Source organism: Ruditapes philippinarum, unplaced genomic scaffold, assembly GCF_026571515.1.
Source record: "Ruditapes philippinarum isolate M1 unplaced genomic scaffold, ASM2657151v2 ctg1349_1_1_1_1, whole genome shotgun sequence".
NCBI lineage: Eukaryota > Metazoa > Mollusca > Bivalvia > Venerida > Veneridae > Ruditapes > Ruditapes philippinarum.
The window spans coordinates 268445-292385 of NW_026852031.1; the positions used below are offsets into that span (position 1 = coordinate 268445).

Genomic DNA, 23941 nt, shown 5'->3' on the forward strand with positions numbered 1-23941 from the left:
ACCAATGAAAACAAGAGCCGGTTGAACCAGGTGATGCTCCCCGAATAGGTTTTGGACACAGGAAGGTATACCTCTTGTAGTGTCAGAGTTATGTCACAGACAATGTTCAAAGTGTAAAAATAACCCAAATGTTGTGGACGACACATTGTCTCAATATGGTGATCATTTTTGTGAAATAAAATCCAACTTCAAATAACAAAGTTATGGGCCGGACATGATTTTGCTGCAAGGTCATGCTGTGACCTTGACCTTCAAGGTAGCAACCCAAATGTTGCATGCCACACGTGGATTTAATATGGTGATCATCTCTGTGAAATAGTTGTTAAATCCGACTTCAAATTATGAAGTAATGGACCGGACACGATTTTGCTGCAAGGTCATGCTGTGACCTTGACCTTCAAGGTAGCAACCCAAATGTTGCGCACGACACGTCATCTCAATATGGTGATCATTTCTGTGAAATAGTTTTAAAATCCGACTTCAAATAACAAAGTTATGGGCCGGACACGAATTTGCTGCAAGGTCATGCTGTGACCTTGACCTTCAAGGTAGCGAGCCAAATGTTGCGCGCGACACTTCGTCTCAATATGGTGATCATTTCTGTGAAAAAGTTTTAAAATCCGACTTCAAATAACAAAGTTATGGGCCGGACACGATTTTGCTGCAAGGTCATGCTGTGACCTTGACCTTCAAGGTAGCAACCCAAATGTTACGCGCGACACGTCGTCTTAATATGGTGATCATTTCTGTGAAATATTTTTAAAATCCGACTTCAAATAATGAAATTATGGACCGGACACGATTTTGCTGCAAGGTCATGCTGTGACCTTGACCTTCAAGGTAGCGAGCCAAATGTTGCGCGCGACACGTCGTCTCAATATGGTGATCATTTCTGTGAAATAGTTTTAATATCCAACTTCAAATAACAAAGTTATGGGCCGGACTCGAATTAGGGACGTACGTACGGACGGACTGACGGACGGACGGACGGACAACCCGACGACTATATGCTCCCCCGAAATTTTTCGGGGAGCATAAAAAAATAGTTCAGCACTTCTATATATAGTATAGTATTTCACAAACAAAAATATAGCACTAAAGAATGACAGATGAATACATCAGGCCACGCACTCGGTAGCACCAGTTCCTGTTTCCAAATACAAAAAAATGTACTACGCATTGCACAGCAAAGATGGAGAAAAATAGTTCAGCACTTCCATATATGGTACCATATTTGTCACTAACATATAACAGATTTTCTATAAAATCTTATTAGCATTTCATGATCTGCATGTATTTTAGGGAGAAAATTTATAAGTATATAATAAAACATATTATGTAATAAAACATATTCTCTGTTCAGTGGTGTTTACCAGTCCTATCTAAAGTTACACAACAATTCATGGTTTAATGAAACAAATAGCTGTTGCAGATCTAATTTTGATGAATTTTGTATTAAAAGAACAAATTTTTTAAAAACATATCTATAAAATGATAAAATATGAATTTTTATTTTATCAGTTACTTAAATAAATACATGGAATAGAAACAAAATTTTGATTCACAAGACTAGTATCATTAACTAATAATTATCATCTAAATCACTGATAAAACAAAGATCGATTATTGATATAATAATTTCAATTTTTACAAAAATATGTCGTAGATTTCAAGGAATAAAATGTGTATTAATAAGATTTTTTTACTGTACTTCTCTTATGCAATTTAACTTCATGACCTTTGGTAAAGCTTTATTATATCAACCCAAAACCTGCCCGTGGCAACTGTTTCTACCCATGTGACCAGTACAGAGCACAATAAGCTGGCACAGCTCTTCTGTGCAGACTCAGATCATGGTCTGTACTGTTCCTTATTCAGTCAGTACATATTTTGAAAATTTTCCCAAAAAATGATGAATGGAATTGTCCAGAGTAACAGGTGGACAAGTCCATTTAAGATATTTAGCAGGTTCTAGTTTATATATCACAGCTGCATGGAAGACATTTTGACAATGGAGAACATAAATAAACACCAGAAACATTCACCTGGCAACATTTGTCTTGCACAAGAAGATTGTGCATAAAGAATTTGTCATCCAAGTTATCACAAAAAAAAAAAATATTCCACATAAAAAGGATTTTTTAAAAATATTTTCAAGTTTTTAATATTTTCAAGGCAATATAAATTAGCTAAGATAAATACTGCTGAACCTGCCTTAATCTTCCATCTTAGATAATTCCAAAATATTCTTTAACTGATCAAATTACTGTAAAACACTTATTTTTCGCGAGAACCTTATTTCGCAAATTTGAGGCAAAATGTCCAAAATAATTATTTCGCGTCAACATGAATTCGCGTCTTCCCGAAAAATGTGAAACCGGAAACCCGATGTCATTCGGATATTTTCTGTCCTGTCCGTTCACTAACTTTGCGTCGTTTACTGTGCGACGAATGCATTTATATCTGTATCGATTTTCTGATAGCTTTCTAATCTTCTTGTTAAGTGAAACCGTCTGTCAAAAAATATGTCAATAAATTTTGATAATAATTTGATATGTGTTCACTGATTTAAAGTTTCACTGATTAGCCATTCAAAGGCAAGCAGACAAAAATCAATTAAACGGTACTGTAATTTGCCTAACCTGTAGTAAACGATTATGTTTACCCTCAGGCTTAAACTGTAGTACAATACAATAGGATACTATAAATAGAAATGTTACAAACAACTCGCAGGTGCTAAAGTATTTGTACCAATTAGAAAAACAATTTGTTGAAATACCATTAAAATTTTGTGAGACGCACTAATTTTTTTATACTTAATTCTAGTGCAAGTCACAGTTACCTTCCTTGACACAAGTAATATGCAGCGAAGAAGTTTTTTTCCAATTCCTCAATAATACCAAATTGTTACAGGTAAATGTTTCAAACTAGTAATCTGTACGATATGTATATGCTGCAACACTTGAAAAGCTACATGATGTACATTGTAACTAGAACAGGTTTCGATACTTTCCCGCAGATATAATCCATGTGTACGCATTTTCGGATAGTGTTCATTTTTGGACAAGTGTATAGACAAAGTGAAATATTCGCGAGAAATATGAATTCGCGTCTTAGAAAACTCGCGAATATTAGCGAAAATAAATTTCTCGCGAATAATAAGTGTTTTACAGTAACTGTTCCACTTAAAAAATACCTTAACCTAGTTTTGTTTATGAAATATTTGTTTTCAGAAGTTACAAATTTGACTGGAAGACAAAGCCGACAAACTGCTTTGCAGGAAAATGTCCTAAATGTAATATCTTAAACATACAAGGAAAAAAATTAAATCAAGGAAATTTAATTTCTTACATGCTTCATTATAATAATGTCTTCACATTTAAAAGGTATAAAGCTACATGAATGTCTCAATGAAATATTTTTATAAAATCTAAAAAAAGTAAAATTATGCTGTTTCCATAATCTTATAAATATGGTAGATTCTCAAAATAGTTGTAACATAGAATGTCTCTGTTATTTAACACAGATAAATATTGTACATAAACATAATAAATTATTACAGATAACTATATTGTGCTGCTGTTTTTAGTACGGATTTTACTGTTCACCAATGATTTTGTGCATTTGCCTGTCACTCTCGAGCAAAAACAATTAAAAACAATTAAACATATCACTTTGGTACAGGTAAGTTAGAAAAATTCTTTTTTTTTCTTAAAAATAACACAACCTTTCACAAACTAGATGTAGTGCATATTTATACATAAACAAGTAATATTTGAGTAAAAAAAACAACAACAACATACAAACAAGACTAGTATACCCGACATGAGATTGATACACAATAATATCTTACATATATCACCTAGATATGTAAATCCCATAAAAATTATACAAATAAAATCATATTCTAAAATACATGTATATAATTAAATCCCTCAAAATAACCAATTATAAAATGATTAATTAACAAAACATTAATTCAACAATAATATTTAATACATACAACTTTCTTTGGCAAGGAAAAACTATTTTGAGTTAAATAATACAAAACATTTCTCCCCTATGAATGATATGTATGTATAATGTGCATATTAAATGATAAAATATGATAAACAAGATCAAGAAGGAAAGGCAGCGTTCAATGAACGCAACCCTCACACGGTCCTATGCAGTACATTTGTATTTATAAATCAATAAATGTTAACCCTTAACTTGCTGGAACCAATAGTAATTAGCCTTAGCTCCCAGTATAGAGCCAGGCCAGCTTGCACATCCGTGCAGTCTCACTAGGCTCTATACTGGTGGAAGGTCAATGTTTATATTTTGATATTGAAATCCCTTTAACTTTTTTTGGACTGTTCCAAATTCAAATCTGGATATGTCCATTGAAGAAATATAGCAAATTAAGAGTTAACAATCATTCTGGGAAATCTATAAAGTTTTAACAAATCTGTTAGTTAACATAGTTAGTAAACAGATAGTTCAGCAAAACTCTTTCTGTTGATTTGACAATTTTTAATAAACACGAAAAAATGCCCTTAATTTACAAAAAATTTCAAATTGATATAAAAATGCAATGGCAGTGCAAAACAATTACTGTAAGTTGTCTAAAACATATAAAAAAGGGAGATATTTTACCTTCTCTAACATAACTAAATGTATCTATAGTAACATATATCAAAACACATGAATAATATCTAATTTATATCATTCACTATCACAGAAAAATTAATTTGAAACTTTTTTTTTGGTAGTATGAGTGAACTTTTTTAACCTTCAACAAGGTACAATGAATAATTTTTATAAGAGTCATGTTTTAATTACTTACAGGTTCTCAAACAGAATTATTGGAAAAGCATACTTGACATATGCTTTATTTGTCTGCATTATAATTTTGTAAAAGACTGTAACGATCTTACACTGTCTGCCTGTACAGACCAGAATATCTAGCCCGAGGGTAACTGTTTATGGCGGTAACGAGGCTCTGCCGAGTTTCTGCTTAACAGTTACCTGAGAGCTAGATATTCCCACCTGTGAAGACTGTCGGTGTTTGATTCTTTCCTTGAATATTAAATATTGATTACTTTCAGAAAGAAATTACAAAAATTAATATTTTTATGTAGCACTTTTTTCTTATAGAAGCTTATGAATCTACATCTTCATTCATAACAAATAAAATGATGTCATCCTGTGAACTCCATTCATAAAAGGCGCGTGAGAATGATGTCATTTAAAGCACAGGAGAGGGTGAAAGACAGATTTTTCTAGCACTGGTGTGAACAGTAGATAATCCTGTAAACAAACTTGTTTAAAACAGACTAATATATCTGACTGTAATCAAATCTAGTAAATCTGTTGTACATAATGTGTACATCATGTGTACATAATGTGTACATAATTAGCATATAAAAACTTGGTTAAGTAAAGACATGATGTAATGTATTTTATCATCTTTACAGAACATAGAAATCAAACAGTGTTGGTTTCCAGTAATTTGTTACGAGACTTTTCAAATATACACTGTACAATCAGACAAAACATTATGTCTGTCACATACGTGTATGTAAATGTTGCAGTTGATCTAGAAATTAATGGTCTCCAACAACAGGTACAGGATCTGTTGGTGATCATGGCAACAGACATGAATCATGCAATTATTTACGTCATCAACATAAGTTGCTCTAATATATACTTGTAAGTTGATACACCTGTCCTACTATAAACTAAGATTGACTTAATTATTGTAATATTTGTCATTAAAATCACCATTAATTATTGCACAATAACAACTAAAAGATCATTTAAATTTTAATTTCATATGTTCTAACAATGAGTAAAACCTTAACAAAAAATATCTGAACTATTACATATCTGATTAGATAAAAAAATATAAATGCAATAAAACTACACGTATATAAACCTCAATGTGAGTGACTTAGCTTTAAACTTCATGAACAATTCAAAAGATCATAAATGTATTTTGAAAAATTATCTGGCAAGATCATCAAACCCTTATCCGCCCCCTAACTAACACAAGCTTGCGCGCACACACACACATTCTTTAACTTCTGAGACATTTTTGTAAGGCATATTCAAATTGAGCAACCAAAATCATTAAAATAATTACCAATTATTTGTATATACCAGTAATTATACCAGTAATAAAGCTACCTGTATATAGACAGTGTGTAAAAATAGCAGATATTTTACATGATGTATAACTAAGTTCTGTCATCATAAATTTGTCTTCATCCAATCAAACACATGTTCATACACCAGGAACATTATAGCACCACCTGCAATTAGACACCATCATAAATTATTTAATATTATTTACCTTACTTAAATTAAAACTGCATGCCTCCAGATGAGCCAAAATATTTCAAGAAATCAAACTTGTGTAAAATGTACTAAGAGTTTATGAAAAGTGAAAAGATTCAAGTAATTATTTACAAGTTATGTGTAATTAAAGACTGATTTGCAGTATTTATCACCATATTTCTATTGCGTGACTTATGCAGTATATGAATATTTTGACCTTTTATGGTAATTTGCATGGAATATAAGTGCTACTTGCACTATGTCTTTGTTCACTTCACAATGTTTTATCTATAAATATATAAATACATTTTCAATATTTTCATGAAAATTAGCATGAATCTGGAGGCATGCTGCCTTAAAGCTACATTATCTAATTTATAAATACATGTACAACTCTACTGAAATCATCATGTAAATCAGAAAGCACTACAATTTACAGTTTAGTTGAGAGATTCAAGGAGCTGTGTAACAAGTTAATAAGTTCAGATTTTGAAGGTTTATGAAATTCTAAATTCTGAACTTATCGGAACCAGTTCACTAAAACTTTCTAAAATTAAATAAACTATACAGGAAAGTTACACTACTTTTAGCTTTTACAATTTCAACATGAAGTTTAATTTTACAATCATGTGTAAGCTTTTAATGACAGAGCATTTTATCAATTAAATTGTCATAATAAGCTGACAAACTAATAATAATAATAATAATAAAGACTTTATTTAAAGAGGCAACATAGTTGGGCATGCCCAGTCTTCCCTATGAGCCTCTATGAACTAATGATATTATCTTAAAACAATGAGCAGCAACCAAATGAGCCGTGTCACGACAAAACCAACATAGTGTGTTTGCGACCAGCATGGATCCAGACCAGCCTGCACATCCGCACAGTCTAATCAGGATCCATGCTGTTCGCTATCAGTTTCTCTACTTGTTATAGGGTCTGTAAGCGAACAGCATGGATCCTGATCAGACTGCGCAGATGCGCAGGCTGGTCTGGATCCATGCTGGTCGCAAACCCATTATGTTGATTTTTTCGTGACATGGCTCAAATATTAACCTTCACTTACACTAGAATGATCAAACATTTACAGCTTAAAGGTTTATATCATATAAGTCAATGTAATATTATATAGTATTTGGCCACTCAATGCAAGTTTATATAAAATGACAACAAATACATCATTGTCTTCATCACATCATTATACTATAAGCCAGATAATACAGAAAACAGCTAAATTATTTAGTTTTTTTCCTAATTATCACGTCTACTGACTTAGTGAGTTAATGATGCTTTGATCTTGTTGTTGATTTGTTTTTTTTAAATTCATGAAATACATGTATAAAGAAATACATAATAGTTTTAAGAAAATGAAAAACCTCAATGTCTTGTATTAAACATATTAGTAACAATATTAATATTTATATTATAACCATATTGTACATTAAAAGCTTATACTGGTCTTACCTGGTCCAAGTCGGAGTATTTTTGGCAATAATCCTTTATACAGAGCAAAGAATCTGAAAAAAGAAAAATAAAGTCAATCAAGTAGGTCAGCCTAAATAGTTACAGCCATATAATCATAAGGACAGCGTGCTTGACTATTCTGAGTGCTTGAAAGGAAAACAAGAAGCTGGATAATGCATAATTTTCTTGTAAGTTTGTAAAGTGTAATAATTCTGTCAAAATCCATCTTAGACCTATTGGTCTTATTCAGTGACCTCTTATTATGCTCTCAAAAAAGTGTGTGAAGTTTCAATCTATTCCCTTCAGTAGTTTTGGAAATACTCACTAGCACACAAAAACTTAACCAAAATGTGATGCCAACATTCAGATTAGTATAATAGCACTCCATATTCATCGAATTGTCGAACAAATAATAACAGAAATATTTGGACTTTCTAAATTCTTGCAAGACAGCTTCCTCAAACATACCTTAAAATATAATGTAATAAACACTTGTTACTTCAATAAAGTAAAGTGAATGGTAATCTATAGCAGCTGTACAAATATTTAATGTACAAGTTAAAGTTTTAAGTAAAAACATTAATGAGCCGCGTCACAACAAAACTTACATAGTGCGCTTGCGACCAGCATGGATCCATGCTGTTGGCTATCAGTTTCTCTACTTGTAATAGAGTTGGTAAGCGAACAGCATGGATCCTGATCAGACTGCGCGGTTGCACAGGCTGGTCTTGATCCATGCTGGTCGCAAACGCACTATGATGGTTTTGTTGTGACACATCTAATTTTAGTATTGAATAATTCATTTTTATCTTAATTAATCATGCCAAAATAGTTCAACTTGCGTGCCAAGTATCCAGTATCAATTATATTGTGCAGTAGTAAAAACAGAATAAAGTACAAACATATTACATCATTAACGTCTGGGATTTCTCAAGTCAACAAAGATCAATGGAATTTCCAACAATATAAGTAGTGAAGGTCAGTACTACCAGTACTATATATCAATATGCTATGATTGGATTGTTTCTGCGATACACAGAAAAACTAATGACAGTTTAATATTAGATGACTGTAGACCTACCCTTCCTCCCTGTAAACTGTTGCTATGGTAGCAAAACATGTTCTATATTTGATTTCTCCGGGAACTGGCTGTGGTCCTTGTATACGACTCTTTGCTACATCAAATGGAATGTTTATAACTGAAGATAATGTCCCACTGGCTAGACCAATCAAAAACCTTCTCAATAATTCAAGTTTCTGATCCTGTCAAAATAACAATAAACTATATGACACAAAAATAATAATTTAAAACTTACAAACTTATAAAATACCTCAGTCTATATTACTATAGTAGTTTTTTTTAATACTAATTTTTTGCATGATCCATCTCTAGCCATAGGTCTGTTAATTCTAATCAATCTTCCAATGTTTGACATAGATATCAAGAAAAAACAATAATATTGGAAATTCATCACATACAAGCTGATGTTTATATATTACACTACTATTACATATTTGTTACAACATGTTATATACATGTATATCTTGAAAGATGTCATATGATTTTAGTAGTTCAATATTTAAAACATTTCCAGTACATAAATTCATGTGGAAAAGGAGTACAGAAAGTTTGTTTTGTCCACCTAAACAGCTTTCCTGGATAACTGACTAGTAATTACCAATATCAATTCAAGGGAAAACTACTAATCCCACATAATTTTTGAATTGTTGAGAGACAAATGCCCCTTAGACTGTATGCAAGAGATCACTTGTCAAAGAGAAATTTCACGTTGTCTGAGGAACAAACCAGTGCCCCCTGGATTACAAATGCTCTACCTAATGAGATAATCCGGAGTATAAAAAAAGGAAAACGTACCTCGGCTTCTGGGATAATTCCCTTGATGTTGTGATAAAAGCCAAAGTAGACCATATTAAACACACCATGACGCCCAAATGTGGATGTCATACCTTTTCCGAGACCTTGTGATCCAAACCCATGTTCTCGTAATATTTCACGAGCGGTGGCATATGTGCTCTTTTGCTGTAAATAACAATTATATACATTAGTACAAAGACATCCTTTTTTTTGCAGGGGGAGATAAAAGTTTCTCTAATTTTTTAGTAAACAAATTTGCAGTAAAAGTTGACGGTTTCAATTTAAAACAATTAAATACATTGAAGTTGAAATATGGACTAAAACTATCCCTGAGATATCACAAAATAATTCACTACAGTGTAAGATATAATATTTCACTGTGTAAAAATACCTAAGCTATCACATATTTCACTGTGTAAATATACTGTGATATCACAATATTTCACAGTGCCAGTATACCTGAGATATTACAATATTTCGCTGTGTAAGATATAATAGTTCACTGTGTAAATATACCCAAGATATCACAATATTTCACTGTGTAAGATACAATATTTTATTTTGTAAAAATACCTGATATATCAAATATTTCACAGTTTAAGATACAATAAATACCTGAGCTATCACAACATTTCTCTCTGCTTGTAGCTTTACTTTAACAACTTCAAATGGATTTATAACTACAGCTTCTGTTAATCCAGAACAGAGTCCCGCCAATGCAAATATCTGAATAAAATATATCAAAAAACATGTTTAATCAGTTATATAACTCAAAAGTTAATCTGTCTAAAGAAACTTATGTGTACCTGGATCTGGCTCAAGTTGTTATCATATTTCAACATTGGGCAATGCAGATTTATAATATATCATGCATGAAAATAAAATAATATTCCAGTCTTTATTAATCAGTTAATTATTTACTTATTATATCTACCATAGATTGAGGTAAATATCTACAATATCATAACTTCCATAGAATGAGGAAAGTATCTACAATATTATACCTACCATAGAATGAGGAAAGTATCTACAATAACATACCTACCATAGATTGAGGAAAGTATCTACGATATTATAACTACCATAGAATGAGGAAAGTCTCTACATTATTATAACTACCATAGATTGGGGAAAGTATCTACAATATTATAACAACCATAGAATGAGGAAAGTATCTACAATATTATAACTACCATAGAATGAGGAAAGTATCTACAATATCATACCTACCATTGATTGAGGAAAGTATCTACCCAATTATAACTACCATAGAACGAGGAAAGTATCTACAATATTATAACTACCATAGATTGGAGTAAGTATCTAAAATATTATAACAACCATAGAATGAGGAAAGTATCTACAATATTATAACTACCATAGAATGAGGAAAGTATCTACAATATCATAACTTCCATAGATTGGGGAAAGTATCTACAATATCATAACTACCATAGAATGAGGAAAGTATCTACAATATCATAACAACCATAGAATGAGGAAAGTATCTACAATATCATAACTACCATAGAATGAGGAAAGTATCTACAATATCATACCTACCATAGATTGAGGAAAGTATCTACAATATTATAACTACCATAGAATGAGGAAAGTATCTACAATATCATACCTACCATTGATTGAGGAAAGTATCTACGATATAACTACCATAGAATGAGGAAAGTATCTACAATATTATAACTACCATAGATTGGGAAAGTATCTACAATATTATAACAACCATAGAATGAGGAAAGTATCTACAATATTATAACTACCATAGAATGAGGAAAGTATCTACAATATTATAACTACCATAGAATGAGGAAAGTATCTACAATATCATACCTACCATAGATTGAGGAAAGTATCTACAATATTATAACTACCATAGAATGAAGAAAGTATCTACAATATCATACCTACCATTTATTGAGGTAAATATCTACAATATCATAACTACCATAGAATGAGGAAATTATCTACAATATCATACCTACCATAGATTGAGGAAAGTATCTACAATATAATTACTATCATAGAATGAGGAAAGTATCTACAATATCATACCTACCATAGATTGAGGAAAGTTACTACAATGTTATAACTACCATAGATTGAGGAAAGTATCTACAATATTATAACTACCATAGAATGAGGAAAGTATCTACAATATCATACCTACCATTGATTGAGGTAAATATCTACAATATAATAGCTACCATAGAATGAGGTATGTATCTACAATATTATAACTACCATAGAATAAGGAAAGTATCTACACTATAATAACTACCATAGAATGAGTTAAGTATCTACAATATTATACCTGGCTACCATAGATTGGGGTGAGTATCTTCAATATTATAACTACCATAGATTGAGGAAAGTATCTATAATATTATAACTACCATAGATTAAGGAAAGTATCTACAATTTTATAACTACCATAGAATGAGGAAAGTATCTACAATATCATACCTACCATTGATTGAGGAAAGTATCTACGATATTATAACTACCATAGAATGAGGAAAGTATCTACAATATCATAACTACCATTGATTGAGGAAAGTATCTACGATATCATAACTAACATAGAATGAGGAAAGTATCGACAATATTATAACTACCATAGATTGAGGAAAGAATCTATAACATTATAACTACCATAGAATGAGGAAAGTATCTACAATATCATACCTACCATTGATTGAGGTAAATATCTACAATATCATAACTACCATAGAATGAGGTAAGTATCTACAATAGCATACCTACCATTGATTGAGGAAAGTATCTACAATATCATACCTGCCATAGATTGAGGAAAGTATCTACAATATCATAACTACCATAGAATAAGGAAAGTATCTACAATATTATAACTACCATAGAATGAGGAAAGTATCATCTACAATATCATACCTACCATAGATTGAGGAAAGTATGTACAATATCATAAATACCATAGATTGAGGAAAGTATCTACAATATCATACTTACCATGGATTGAGGTAAATATGTTCAATATTATAACAACCATAGAATGAGAAAAGTATCTACAATATTATAACTACCATAGAATGAGGAAAGTATCTACAATATCATACCTACCATTGATTGAGGTAAATATCTACAATATCATAACTACCATAGAATGAGGAAATTATCTACAATATCATACCTACCATAGAATGAGGAAAGTATCTACAATATCATACTAACCATAGATTGAGGTAAATATCTACAATATTATAACAACCATAGAATGAGGAAAGTATCTACAATATTATAACTACCATATAATTAGGAAAGTATCTATAATATCATACCTACCATAGAATGAGGAAAGTATCTACAATATTATAACTACCATAGAATGAGGAAAGTATCTACAATATCATACCTACCATTGATTGAGGTAAATATCTACAATATCATAACTACCATAGAATGAGGAAATTATCCTCAAAACATACCTACCATAAACTGGGGTAAGTATCTACAATATAATACTTTAGTCCTACCATAGATTGAAGAAAGTATTTACAATAGTATACCTACCATAGATTGAGGTAAGAATCTACAATATTTTACCTATGCTAGATTAAGGAAAGTATTTACATTATTACACCTTAGTCCTACCATAGATTGAGTTAAGTATCTTCACCATTATGCCTACCATAGATTGAGGTAAGTATCTACAATATTTACTTTCCAAAGATTGAGGTAAGTATCTACAATATTTACTTTCCAAAGATTGAGGTAAGTATCTACAATATTTACTATCCAAAGATTGAGGTAAGTATCTACAATATTATACCTACCATAGATTGAGGTAAATATCCTCCATATGCAAATAAATGTTTGTAACGTTCAAATGTGAAGAATTTTACAGCTCTTTTTGGTGTCTCAGCTAACAATGGAGGTAATATTCCTTTGTAAAATGACAGAGGTCTAAAAATGAATTAATAATTCTTTTTATTTCCATGATTTAAAATTTAGAGAAAACTAAAATATTTGGAAGAGCAAAACAAGATGTTAAATAGCAGAAGGCATATACAAGTTATGTTATGGCACATGTATTGTATGAGACTAATTTTAATACAAATGAAACTTCATTGAAGAACATATAGAGTTACTTCAGGAATATTAATTAGATATTTCATTTAAGAAGTGGTTATTCAGAAAAATAAATATTTGATTTAATGAATGCTACTTCAGGAATATATAAACTATATACTTCATTGAAGATCAGTAAATTAAGAAAAATTAATTAGATATTTTATTGATGGAATATTAACTATATATTTCAGGAATGTTACTTCAGGAATATTAACTTTCTACACTTGAACATTCTTACCCTTCAGTTCTGTACATTTTCTTGAAACAATCAGCCAGAGATGTGTATCTATTTGGATCCTCTGGTCCCCTCTGTATTTGAAATCTTGTTTTCACCAAATCCAAAGGATGCATTATTGACACTTCCACAAAACCTATCTCAGAAATACAAACATGTATTTAAATTACCTATATAACACCACTTTCATAGTTCATAACTATATCCTATAAATATATCCTATAAATATTTTGGAGACTGCATTAGTAACCTGCCTTAACATTCACCCTAAATAGAAGATAATGTAACAAGAGCTGTCGGTAGGACAGCAACGCTCGACTATTCTTAGTGCTTGATAGTAAAAAAAGCCTTGATTAAAAGGTAAAATTTTCTCAGTAAAGAAAAAGGCAAATTTTTTTCTTTAAATCCATATTACAGTTATAGGCCTTGGACAGAGTCCTATTATGCTCTCAAAGAAGAGTATAAAATTTCAACATGTTTCAAAGCCTTATGTCAATGAACTTTGAAAATATTTGAGGCATAACAAAAACTTTAACGTAAATTCTAAGTCAAAAAAGGGGCATAATTCTGTCAAAATGCTTGATAGAGTTACCTCCTCCTGTCTACAAGATGGGGTCATGATGGTGAACAAGTGTGCAAAGTTTCAAAGCCATATGTCAATGGACTTTGAAAATATTTGAGGTATTACAAAAACTTTAACGTAAATTCTAAGTCGAAAAAGGGGCATAATTCTGTCAAAATGCTTGATAGAGTTACCTCCTCCTGTCTACAGGTTGGGGTCATGATGGTGAACAAGTGTGCAAAGTTTCAAAGCCATATGTCAATGGACTTTGAAAATATTTGAGGTATTACAAAAACTTTAACGTAAATTCTAAGTCAAAAAAGGGGCATAATTCTGTCAAAATGCTTGATAGAGTTACCTCCTCCTGTCTACAGGTTGGGGTTATGATGGTGAACAAGTGTGCAAAGTTTCAAAGCCATATGTCAATGGACTTTGAAAATATTTGAGGTATTACAAAAACTTTAACGTAAATTCTAAGTCGAAAAAGGGGCATAATTCTGTCAAAATGCTTGATACAGTTACCTCCTCCTGTCTACAGGTTGGGGTCATGATGGTGAACAAGTGTGCAAAGTTTCAAAGCCATATGTCAATGGACTTTGAAAATATTTGAGGTATTACAAAAACTTTAACATAAGTGGTTACGCCGACGCAGACGCCGACGCTCGGGTGACTACAATAGCTCTACTTATTCTTATCGAATAGTCGAGCTAAAAAAGTGAGAAAAAAATATTGTCTATAAAAATAGGATTGGATTTATGATTATTCAAAATAAAATTTGACAGGTTTATGAAAATGATCATTTATTTAAATATGAAAGAAACTAATTGAGATATATTATCTTATAATCATTTATCAAACATTTTCTGTTTAATGATTAGTACCGTGGTACCATATAACAACGGGCATTTCTCAAAGGACAGGTTTCTGACATTATTTTTTTTTGATACAGTACAAATTGTAAATTCGTTTTCTTTAATCAAAACTTGTTTACCTGCGCAGCCACCAGCTACAAATTGCATGGCAGCAAGGTGGTGCAAAGCCCAATCCTTCTCAATAACTGTCATTTTGTACTTAACTTTAAAAAGTGCCTTTAGAATTTATTTGTAAATCAATGTCAACAAACGTGTCATTGCATACTTCATGGAGTGAGGCTAAAAAAAGGATTGGAGCACCACACTAAATACCGTATTCCGGTATATACCGAGCAAGGCGCTTGAATCATAAAATGCTAAAATCTTGCCTTTTTACCCAACGGAATGAACTGAAATAGGTATAATTCATCTTTTCACACCGATTTATGTATGATAATGAATGAAAAATGTAAAAATCGGCGAAAAAAACGATATTTGTCTATTTTGTGATCATGATTTCTGCAAGCGTCTAGAGGTACTGCTCCAATCCTGTATTGAGCTAAATCCTACTTCATGTACATAATCACGTGACTTTCGCTTAGGGATAAGTTCGTATTCATATTAATTTTATATTTTTGGTATGAAATAGAATTCTTTTTATAAAATCCTAATAAAAGCAATCAATAAATCTGATTCTTCAAAAAGATTATAAAAGGTCCCACAAAAGCGCAATAAAATAAAATTAGAGTATAATACATAATTACTTATCCTATCCGGTGTTGGGGTAGTTTAGTCCCGCGCACAAGGTCGTGTTTAACTTGCAAGATTTTGATAATTTTTTTAACCTTTGTAAGTAATTAAAGAATATAAACCATCTCCGATTTTATCTAACAGTTACTTTTTATTTTATAACAATGTTCATTTCGTATGGGTTTCTTTAGTGTATTATATACAAGTTTAACTTTTGAAATGGCCCATGATCTGATGATTGGGGTCTTATCCTGAAGATAGCCTGCACAGTTGAACGGCACTTCTCACTTCCCCTCTGAGCGTGCTCATCGCTGAGATGGCACAGTGCATTGGCAGAAGATTTGAAGACTTGAGATGGCGCCAAAGATCAGAACTTGTACTGCGGACCAGCTGACTCTGACTTATGCCGAGGGGAGTTGCCCAACAAAGTAGTCTCTGAGTCGACGAGGATGGTGTACAAGGGTGTGTGAGCCCCTAGCATGGATAAACGGCTTAAACGGCATCCCAGTGTCCTCAGGTGTCCCACAAAGCTCTGGTGTAGGACACTTCCTATTTCTCGCCTAGATAATAAAAAATGACCTCCCACAAAATGCATGGTTCAATGGGTTTAACATGTGTTTAATAGAGGGCTAGACATGTATTATCAATATTGTGGGTTTGATTCCTGGTCTGGCCAACTAAAATTACTAATCAGTCTTTCGGATGAGACTTTTAATCAGGTCCCCAGTATGAGTGCTGAAACACTTGCCATTTTAAAGAACCAGGGGAAGCTTCTTGAATTGGCGCATCTTTCTGTATCTGAATCTTGCACTATCCTCCAAAATATAAAATGATTAATACTCTTTTGGAGGACTCGCCAATATGTGCAACCAGTGGCGAGTATAACTAAACTCAAAACACACACAGCAAATTCCCAGGTCCGCTTGTTTTCAGACAAAACTGCAATATACATTGTCTGATTAGAGCTGTCAGAGATAGAGACGATATCGATGTATCGTTGATATTTTTCTGTTGATTAATAATTGATACACATCTTAAAAAAAACAAAAATTTTTATTAATTATTTTAATGTCTATAAATTATAAAAATTCGCAAAAGCAGGTGGCCATGTCTGACACTAAGCTGGGTCTTTCATCAAAAGAGGGGTGAAGTGTCTGAGGGGTGAATTGTCTGTAAATCCTTTGTTGTAGCTCCCAAAACTTTATAGTCTGCTTTTTAACATTTTTAGCTCACCTGAGGACAATGTCCTCAAGGTGAGCTTTTGTTATGGCCCATTGTCCATCGTTCGTCTGTCCAATGTCCATGCATCAAAAATTTATTTAAAAAACTTCTCCTTCTAAACCACTTGGCCAAATTTGTTGAAACTTTGCAGGGCTGTCCCTAGCATGAAGCTCTACCAAAGTTGTTTAAAGTATTAAATTCCATAAAGAACTCTGGTTGCCATGACAACCAAAAGATTTTTTACAAAATATCTTTAAGAATCTCCTTGTAAAAAAAGCTAAAGAGCTAAAGATTAGATATTTGGCATGAAACATCTTCTAGTTTGTTCAAATAAATGTCCTAAGGTCAAAATTGGCTCAGCCCCAGGGGATTGATTTTCCTTATATGTATAGAGTGAAAACTAAACAAAATCTTCTTGTGAAAATCCAAAGAGGTAGAGCTTAGATATTTGGCATGTCACATCTCCACCAGTAAAGCTGGAACGTCACCAAATGACCTATACTGTGTCGGTGTGACGTAAAACCCAAAACAAACAAATATATATATATTTATAATAAAAACTTAAAAAATCTTGTGAAAATCGAAAGAGTTAGAGCTTAGATATTCGGCAAAAAACATCTAAGTTCTTGTGTATGTCTACCATGATTATTCAAATGAAAGCCCTAGGTTCAAACTGGCCCGGCCCCAGGGGTCATTGATTTGCCTTATATGTATATAGTAAAAAATTAAAAAATCTTCTTGTGAAAATCGAAAAAAGAGGTAGAGCTTAGATATTTTGCATGAAACATGTTCTAGTGTATGTCTACCATGTTTGTTGAAATAAAACCCCTAGGGTCAAAATGTATGTACTGTAAATCTGGTATTTTTTGCCATGTTTTAATTTTCACTATTTCTTCTGACGTGAAAAGGGGCTCCACCTTGACCTATTTCTCAAGTGAGCGATCCAGGGCCCTATGGACCCTCTTGTTTATTTTCATCTGATGCGGCATTAAATCACATTATGTCATAGTATAAAAATGTAAAATTCGTAAAAGCTACCCATTTCAAAAACACACAAAAACGTTAAACTGCAAGATGTTATTCTAAACAGGGTCTTTCAAATGATTTAAAAACAGGTTTAATATAAAGTTAGAAATCTTGCTGCTTATCATGATGTTATTTGGAGCTAACTGTAACAAAAGTTGGGCAAGTTGTTACAGAGCAAATCATTATATCTCCATGTACCTGAACACAAACTGTGTAGTTTAATTTGACTGAGTCAATACTAAATATAGAAATATTGAATGTATTCCTTGGTTTTAACACCTACTTTATGACTATTAAGTATGCAACAATGCACCAACAATTAAACTGAAGGCTATTGCCACATACAGTTCCCAGACATTATAAAGACAACCTCTGAAAGGGAAATATAATTATTATATTTATATGCTAATTATGCTTACATGTAACCATGGTGCCAGGAATGATGATAATTGGAAATCTCTATAAACAAATGACACATTAAAACATGAACAATTAAACATCCATACGAGGCTGCAATTTTATGTGATTTTTGTTGTCTTCCATCTTTCAATCTCTGTAATTCCTAAAATATGAACATCATATTTGATATTGTCCAAGATATAATTTGATCACTTTTCAACCCCCCAAAAAAATATGTTCAGACAAAATGAAAAGTTCAAATTTTGTTTTCAAAATTGTCTTCTTCAATTTCGTTCAAAAAGTTTCTTTCTTTCCTTCCTTCTTTTCTTTTTTCACATCAGCATAAAAATCACAATCTGTATCATTTTCAACAATAAATTTCCTATTTATCATTAAATCATTTTTTCATTGATAACAGTTTTACCCTCTTGTAAATTTGCATCTGGGCACATACATGTATACCCCCACATCAATAGAACTATTGTTAGTTATATTTTAAAAGTTAACTTCATACTGTTATTTTTTTCCAGAACTATGGCCATGTCTTTGTTACAAAGGATTTGTGCCCCAGTTACAAGACAGTTCACACAGCTACCAATCAGAACATTTTGTAAGTTGATAGTTTAATTGTTTGCATTTATGTTTTATGCTATTTCCCATTTTGCCTTTTTTTAACATTTGAAACAAAAGACTTTATTTGGTTATGTTTGAATATTATAATATTAAATGTGACCTTACATGTAATTCAGCTAATGTAGTGAAAACAAAACAAGGATTTATGTTATTTCTCTAACATTAATTATGTCAGGCAGTTCTTACCATTCCAAAATTATTTAGTTAGCAAAATTCCAGAGATTTTTTCCACTGGGGGTAAAAACCTTAATAATAATAAACAAAATCGAGGAATATTATCCATGTAAAGGGTTATATATGTATGTACTGATCTATAATAAAATAAAGTTAGCAAAATTCTAGAGATTTTTTCCACTGGGGGTAAAAACCTTAATAATAATAAACTAAACCGAGGAATATTATCCATGTAAAGGGTTATATATGTATGTACTGATCTATAATAAAATATCCTACTATCATTTATGTAATGCACTTTATTACAATACAATATTAATAAGAAAAGTTGATTTCATTTTCTTATGATATTGATAAGCAACAAATTACTATGTAAAGTCTTGTATAATAAGCTTACGCCAGTTTTCCAATCTAGAAATACATTTGACATGATATACACTGTTAATTATTTATTCAATGGTACTGCTAAATGGTAGCTAAAGCCTAAACAGTTGTGTTGAAAATATTATCTTTGCTTCAAATTTTGAATATGCAACAATGAGATAATACAACAGTTTTCATTCAGCACCTGCATAGTACAAAAGTTTATGCCCAGATGGTCATATAATGTTATATCCCTGGTCATATTTCATGATAAGAAGGGGCAATGGTCTTCTTACTGGATAAGGGGAAGTGGCCTTCAAACTGGATAAGGGACAATGTCTTCTAACTGAATAAGGGCAAAGGTCTTCTATCTGGATAAGGGATAATGGTCTTGATAACTGGGTAAGGGGCAATGGTCTTCTAACTGGATAAGGGGCAATGGTCTTCTTAATGGGATAAGGGATAATGGTCTTCTGTTGATGGTCTTCTAACTGGATAAGGGCAATGGTCTTCTAACTGGATAAGGGGCAATGGTCTTTTATCTTGATGAGGGGCAATGGTCTTCTATCTGGATAAGGGATTATGGTCTTCTAACTGGATAAGGGGCAATGGTCTTCTATCTTGATGAGGGGCAATGGTCTTCTATCTGGATAAGGGATAATGGTCTTCTAACTGGATAGGGGACAATGGTCTTCTAACTGGTTAAGGGACAATGGTCTTCTAACTAGATAAGGGGCAATGATCTTCTAATGGGATAAGGGACAATGGTCTTCTATCTGGATAAGGGATAATGGTCTTCTATCTGGACAATGGGCAATGGTCTTGTAATGGGATAAGGGGCAATGGTCTTCTAAATAGATAAGGGAAATGGTCTTCTAACTGGATAAGGGGCAATGTTCTTCTAACTGGATAAGGGGCAATGGTCTTCTATCTTGGTGAGGGGCAATGATCTTCTTTCTTGATAAGGGATAATGGTCTTCTAACTGGATAAGGGACAATGGTCTTCTAACTAGTTAAGGGACAATGGTCTTCTAACTGGATAAGGGGCAATGTTCTTCTAATGGGATAAGGGACAATGGTCTTCTATCTGGATAAGGGATAATGGTCTTCTATATGGACAATGGGCAATGGTCTTCTAATGGGATAAGGGGCAATGGTCTTCTAAATAGATAAGGGCAATGGTCTTCTAACTGGATATGGGGCAATGGTCTTCTATCTTGATAAGGGACAATGGCCTTCTAACGGGATAAGGGGCAATGGTCTTCTAATGGGATAAGGGGCAATTGTCTTCTTATGGGATAAGGGGCAATGGTCTTCTGACTGGATAAGGGGCAATGGTCTTCTAACTTTTACAAATGAAAAGAAATGGCCAGAATGTCTGCCTGGCCATTATCAATTCTGTATTCATTCTTTATAACACCTTAAAGGATGTTCATGATACTTTAATAGTGAAATTTTGATCTTATTGAGAACATGCTGAACCAGGGTTGTGTTGGATTACTAGCTGTTGAATCCACTGAATGTCAAATGTTTGTGTGTTCGATCACTAACTGTTGAACTACTGAATGTCAAATGTTTGTGTGTTCGATCACTAACTGTTGAACTACTGAATGTCAAATGTTTGTGTGTTGGATTACTAACTGTTGAATCCACTGAATGTCAAATGTTTGTGTGTTGGATTACTAACTGTTGAATCCACTGAATGTCAAATGTTTATGTGTTGGATTACTAGCTGTTGAATCCACTGAATGTCAAATGTTTGTGTGTTCGATCACTAACTGTTGAACTACTGAATGTCAAATGTTTGTGTGTTCGATCACTAACTGTTGAATCCACTGAATGTCAAATGTTTGTGTGTTCGATCACTAACTGTTGAACTTCTGAATGTCAAATGTTTAAAACAGACAGGACACCAATCCTGCTTCATGCTAAAGGTCACAGTTAAAAATTAAAAGTTTAAATTTGTTTCCATTGTGCATCGCTTAGTTGAAGGATAAAATATATTAGTAATAATATTGAAATATTATTGAACAAATTTGTTTTCTGGCATATATGTATATTAATATTATTTAACATCTTGCTTTATTCTTTACTCTAATGCCAAGGATGTTTATGATACATCTTTTGTGAAATAATTTAAACTGCAAAATACCTAATTGTGAAAAAATCTTTTCTAGTACATAAATCTATTTATCCCATAACCTTGCCACTTTTAAGACTTAGTAAAAATGGTATTGCACGGCCCGGTATTAGATATTTTGACGCGAGATAAATTGCGATATATAAACTTTTTCACTTCAAACGGTCTTTATTTTTTGGTATGTGATAAGTAGAATATTAAATTTATGCAAGTTCATTACTGAATTTATTGAACAGGCTTTCTTATTATAATTATATTATATTCAGTATTGAACTGACTCTCAATATTCTCTATTTCAGATACACTACAACAAAGTTCTTTACAGAAGTTAACCAGTCCTGTGACACATTCAAATTTATGCGGACAAAGAACAAGTGAAATATGTAAGATATTTCACACAAACACAAGTCTATTTGCTCGTTGTATGGCAAGTTTACAAAATATGCACAAAACTGGACCTAGAAAAAAGATAAGAAAGCCCAGATCTCCTGTCTTGGGAGGTGCTCCACAAAAACGTGGTGTTGTTTTAAAAGTGTTGATAAGAAAACCTAAGAAACCAAACTCTGCAAATCGTAAATGTGTTATTGTAAGATTAACCAATGGAGAAGAAGCAACTGCGTATGTACCAGGTGAAGGACATAATTTACAGGAACATAGTATTGTATTGTGTAGGGGAGGAAGACTGAAAGATGTCCCAGGTGTTAAACTAAAATGTGTGAGGGGTGTATATGATTTGGCTCATGTGAAAAAGAAAACTATGTAAACACTATGATAAAACAATACATTTTTATGTGACCTATGTTCCTTTCATTAAAATGCAATTATTAAAAACATTTATGTTGATATGATTTTTATATACAATACCCATTTCTCCAGTTTCACTTGGCTTTGATGTTAATTGAATAATACCCTATCATAGCTTCTCAAATAATTCCACTCTGCAGAACTCAAAAGCAAATACATGTATTTTACAAATCTTTGTCCAGAATCACAAGATATTCATAAAGCATTGCCTTTCATTCATTGACAATGCTTGTTTTAAGTATGGCATTTTGCTCCCAAGTATCCTTCCTTTAAAAAGAGATGTAAAGCAAAAAAATCTTAACACCTAGTGTTAGCATTGTTTATAAATAGACTGGTACCACGTTTCTTCAAATTATGTCCCCTTGGTGATGATCCATACCAGTCTGAAATATACACTTCCTGTAAGCACGTTAACCTGGGTATTTTGATGCAAATTTATTGGAGATCAGCTGAGTTATGCCCTCTGATGAAGACAGCTCGACTATTCGAAGAATAGTAGGGCTACCTTGCATGCATACATCATATCTCATCAACCATGAATGATATTTGCTTGTAACTTTACACACTTATTTGAGAGCATGACAGGTCACTGTCCAAGGCCCATGACTAAGTATGGATCTTTAACTTAAAACTCATGGTTAAAGTTTTGCATACATCATCAATCTTTGAAACTACCGAGGATTTTTCCTATGGACCTTGATATAAATCTTTGGTCACTATCCAAACCTAATAATTCTGACATGGATTTTGACTGAATTATAGCCCTTTTTAAACTTGGAACATTCCTTTGTTCAAGTTTTATTGCAACATCAATCTTCATTACTAAAGAAAATGCAGAGCCATTATCATATTGATAATACCAACTGATAGGATCTGGTGACCTTTTTGCTTATGTTTTTATATGCCCGAAGGAATTTCGCCGTATATTGTAATCCGTCTCTCTGTTGGGTTTTCTTGTCTGGTATTTTTTGAACCGGTGAAAGGAAATTC

At 32.3% G+C, this 23941-nt stretch overlaps 2 protein-coding genes across 2 annotated transcripts; one reads left to right on the forward strand and one right to left on the reverse strand.

Moving 5' to 3' along the window:
• Nucleotides 1-3837: 3837 nt before the first annotated feature.
• On the reverse strand, nt 3838-15726 carry LOC132747380 (mitochondrial 2-oxodicarboxylate carrier-like). Its single transcript, XM_060736747.1, has 8 exons — nt 15582-15726; nt 14032-14164; nt 13496-13625; nt 10278-10388; nt 9663-9827; nt 8868-9049; nt 7787-7839; nt 3838-6296 (listed from the first exon to the last, which is right to left on the reverse strand). The coding sequence occupies exons 1-8, from the start codon at nt 15652-15654 to the stop codon at nt 6235-6237; spliced, it is 909 nt and encodes a 302-aa protein (XP_060592730.1). The 5' UTR covers nt 15655-15726; the 3' UTR covers nt 3838-6234.
• Nucleotides 15727-16152: 426 nt separating this feature from the next.
• Nucleotides 16153-22982, forward strand: LOC132747386 (small ribosomal subunit protein uS12m-like). The gene is made up of 3 exons (XM_060736760.1): nt 16153-16290; nt 19368-19447; nt 22447-22982. Exons 2-3 carry the CDS (start codon nt 19372-19374, stop codon nt 22908-22910), a joined length of 540 nt encoding a protein of 179 aa, XP_060592743.1. The 5' UTR covers nt 16153-16290; nt 19368-19371; the 3' UTR covers nt 22911-22982.
• Nucleotides 22983-23941: the final 959 nt, after the last annotated feature.

Bases quoted from the DNA above. Each gene is read 5' to 3' on its own strand.
- LOC132747380 (XM_060736747.1), bottom strand. From the start codon at position 15,654: ATGACAGTTATTGAGAAGGATTGGGCTTTGCACCACCTTGCTGCCATG. The intron at 13,626-14,031 runs GTAAGAATGTTC...ATTCATTTTTAG, and splicing joins AAAATGTACAGAACTGAAGG to ACCTCTGTCATTTTACAAAG. The intron at 10,389-13,495 runs GTAGGTATAATA...TATTTTATTCAG, and splicing joins GATATTTACCTCAATCTATG to ATATTTGCATTGGCGGGACT.
- LOC132747386 (XM_060736760.1), top strand. From the start codon at position 19,372: ATGGCCATGTCTTTGTTACAAAGGATTTGTGCCCCAGTTACAAGACAG. The intron at 19,448-22,446 runs GTAAGTTGATAG...TCTCTATTTCAG, and splicing joins GCTACCAATCAGAACATTTT to ATACACTACAACAAAGTTCT.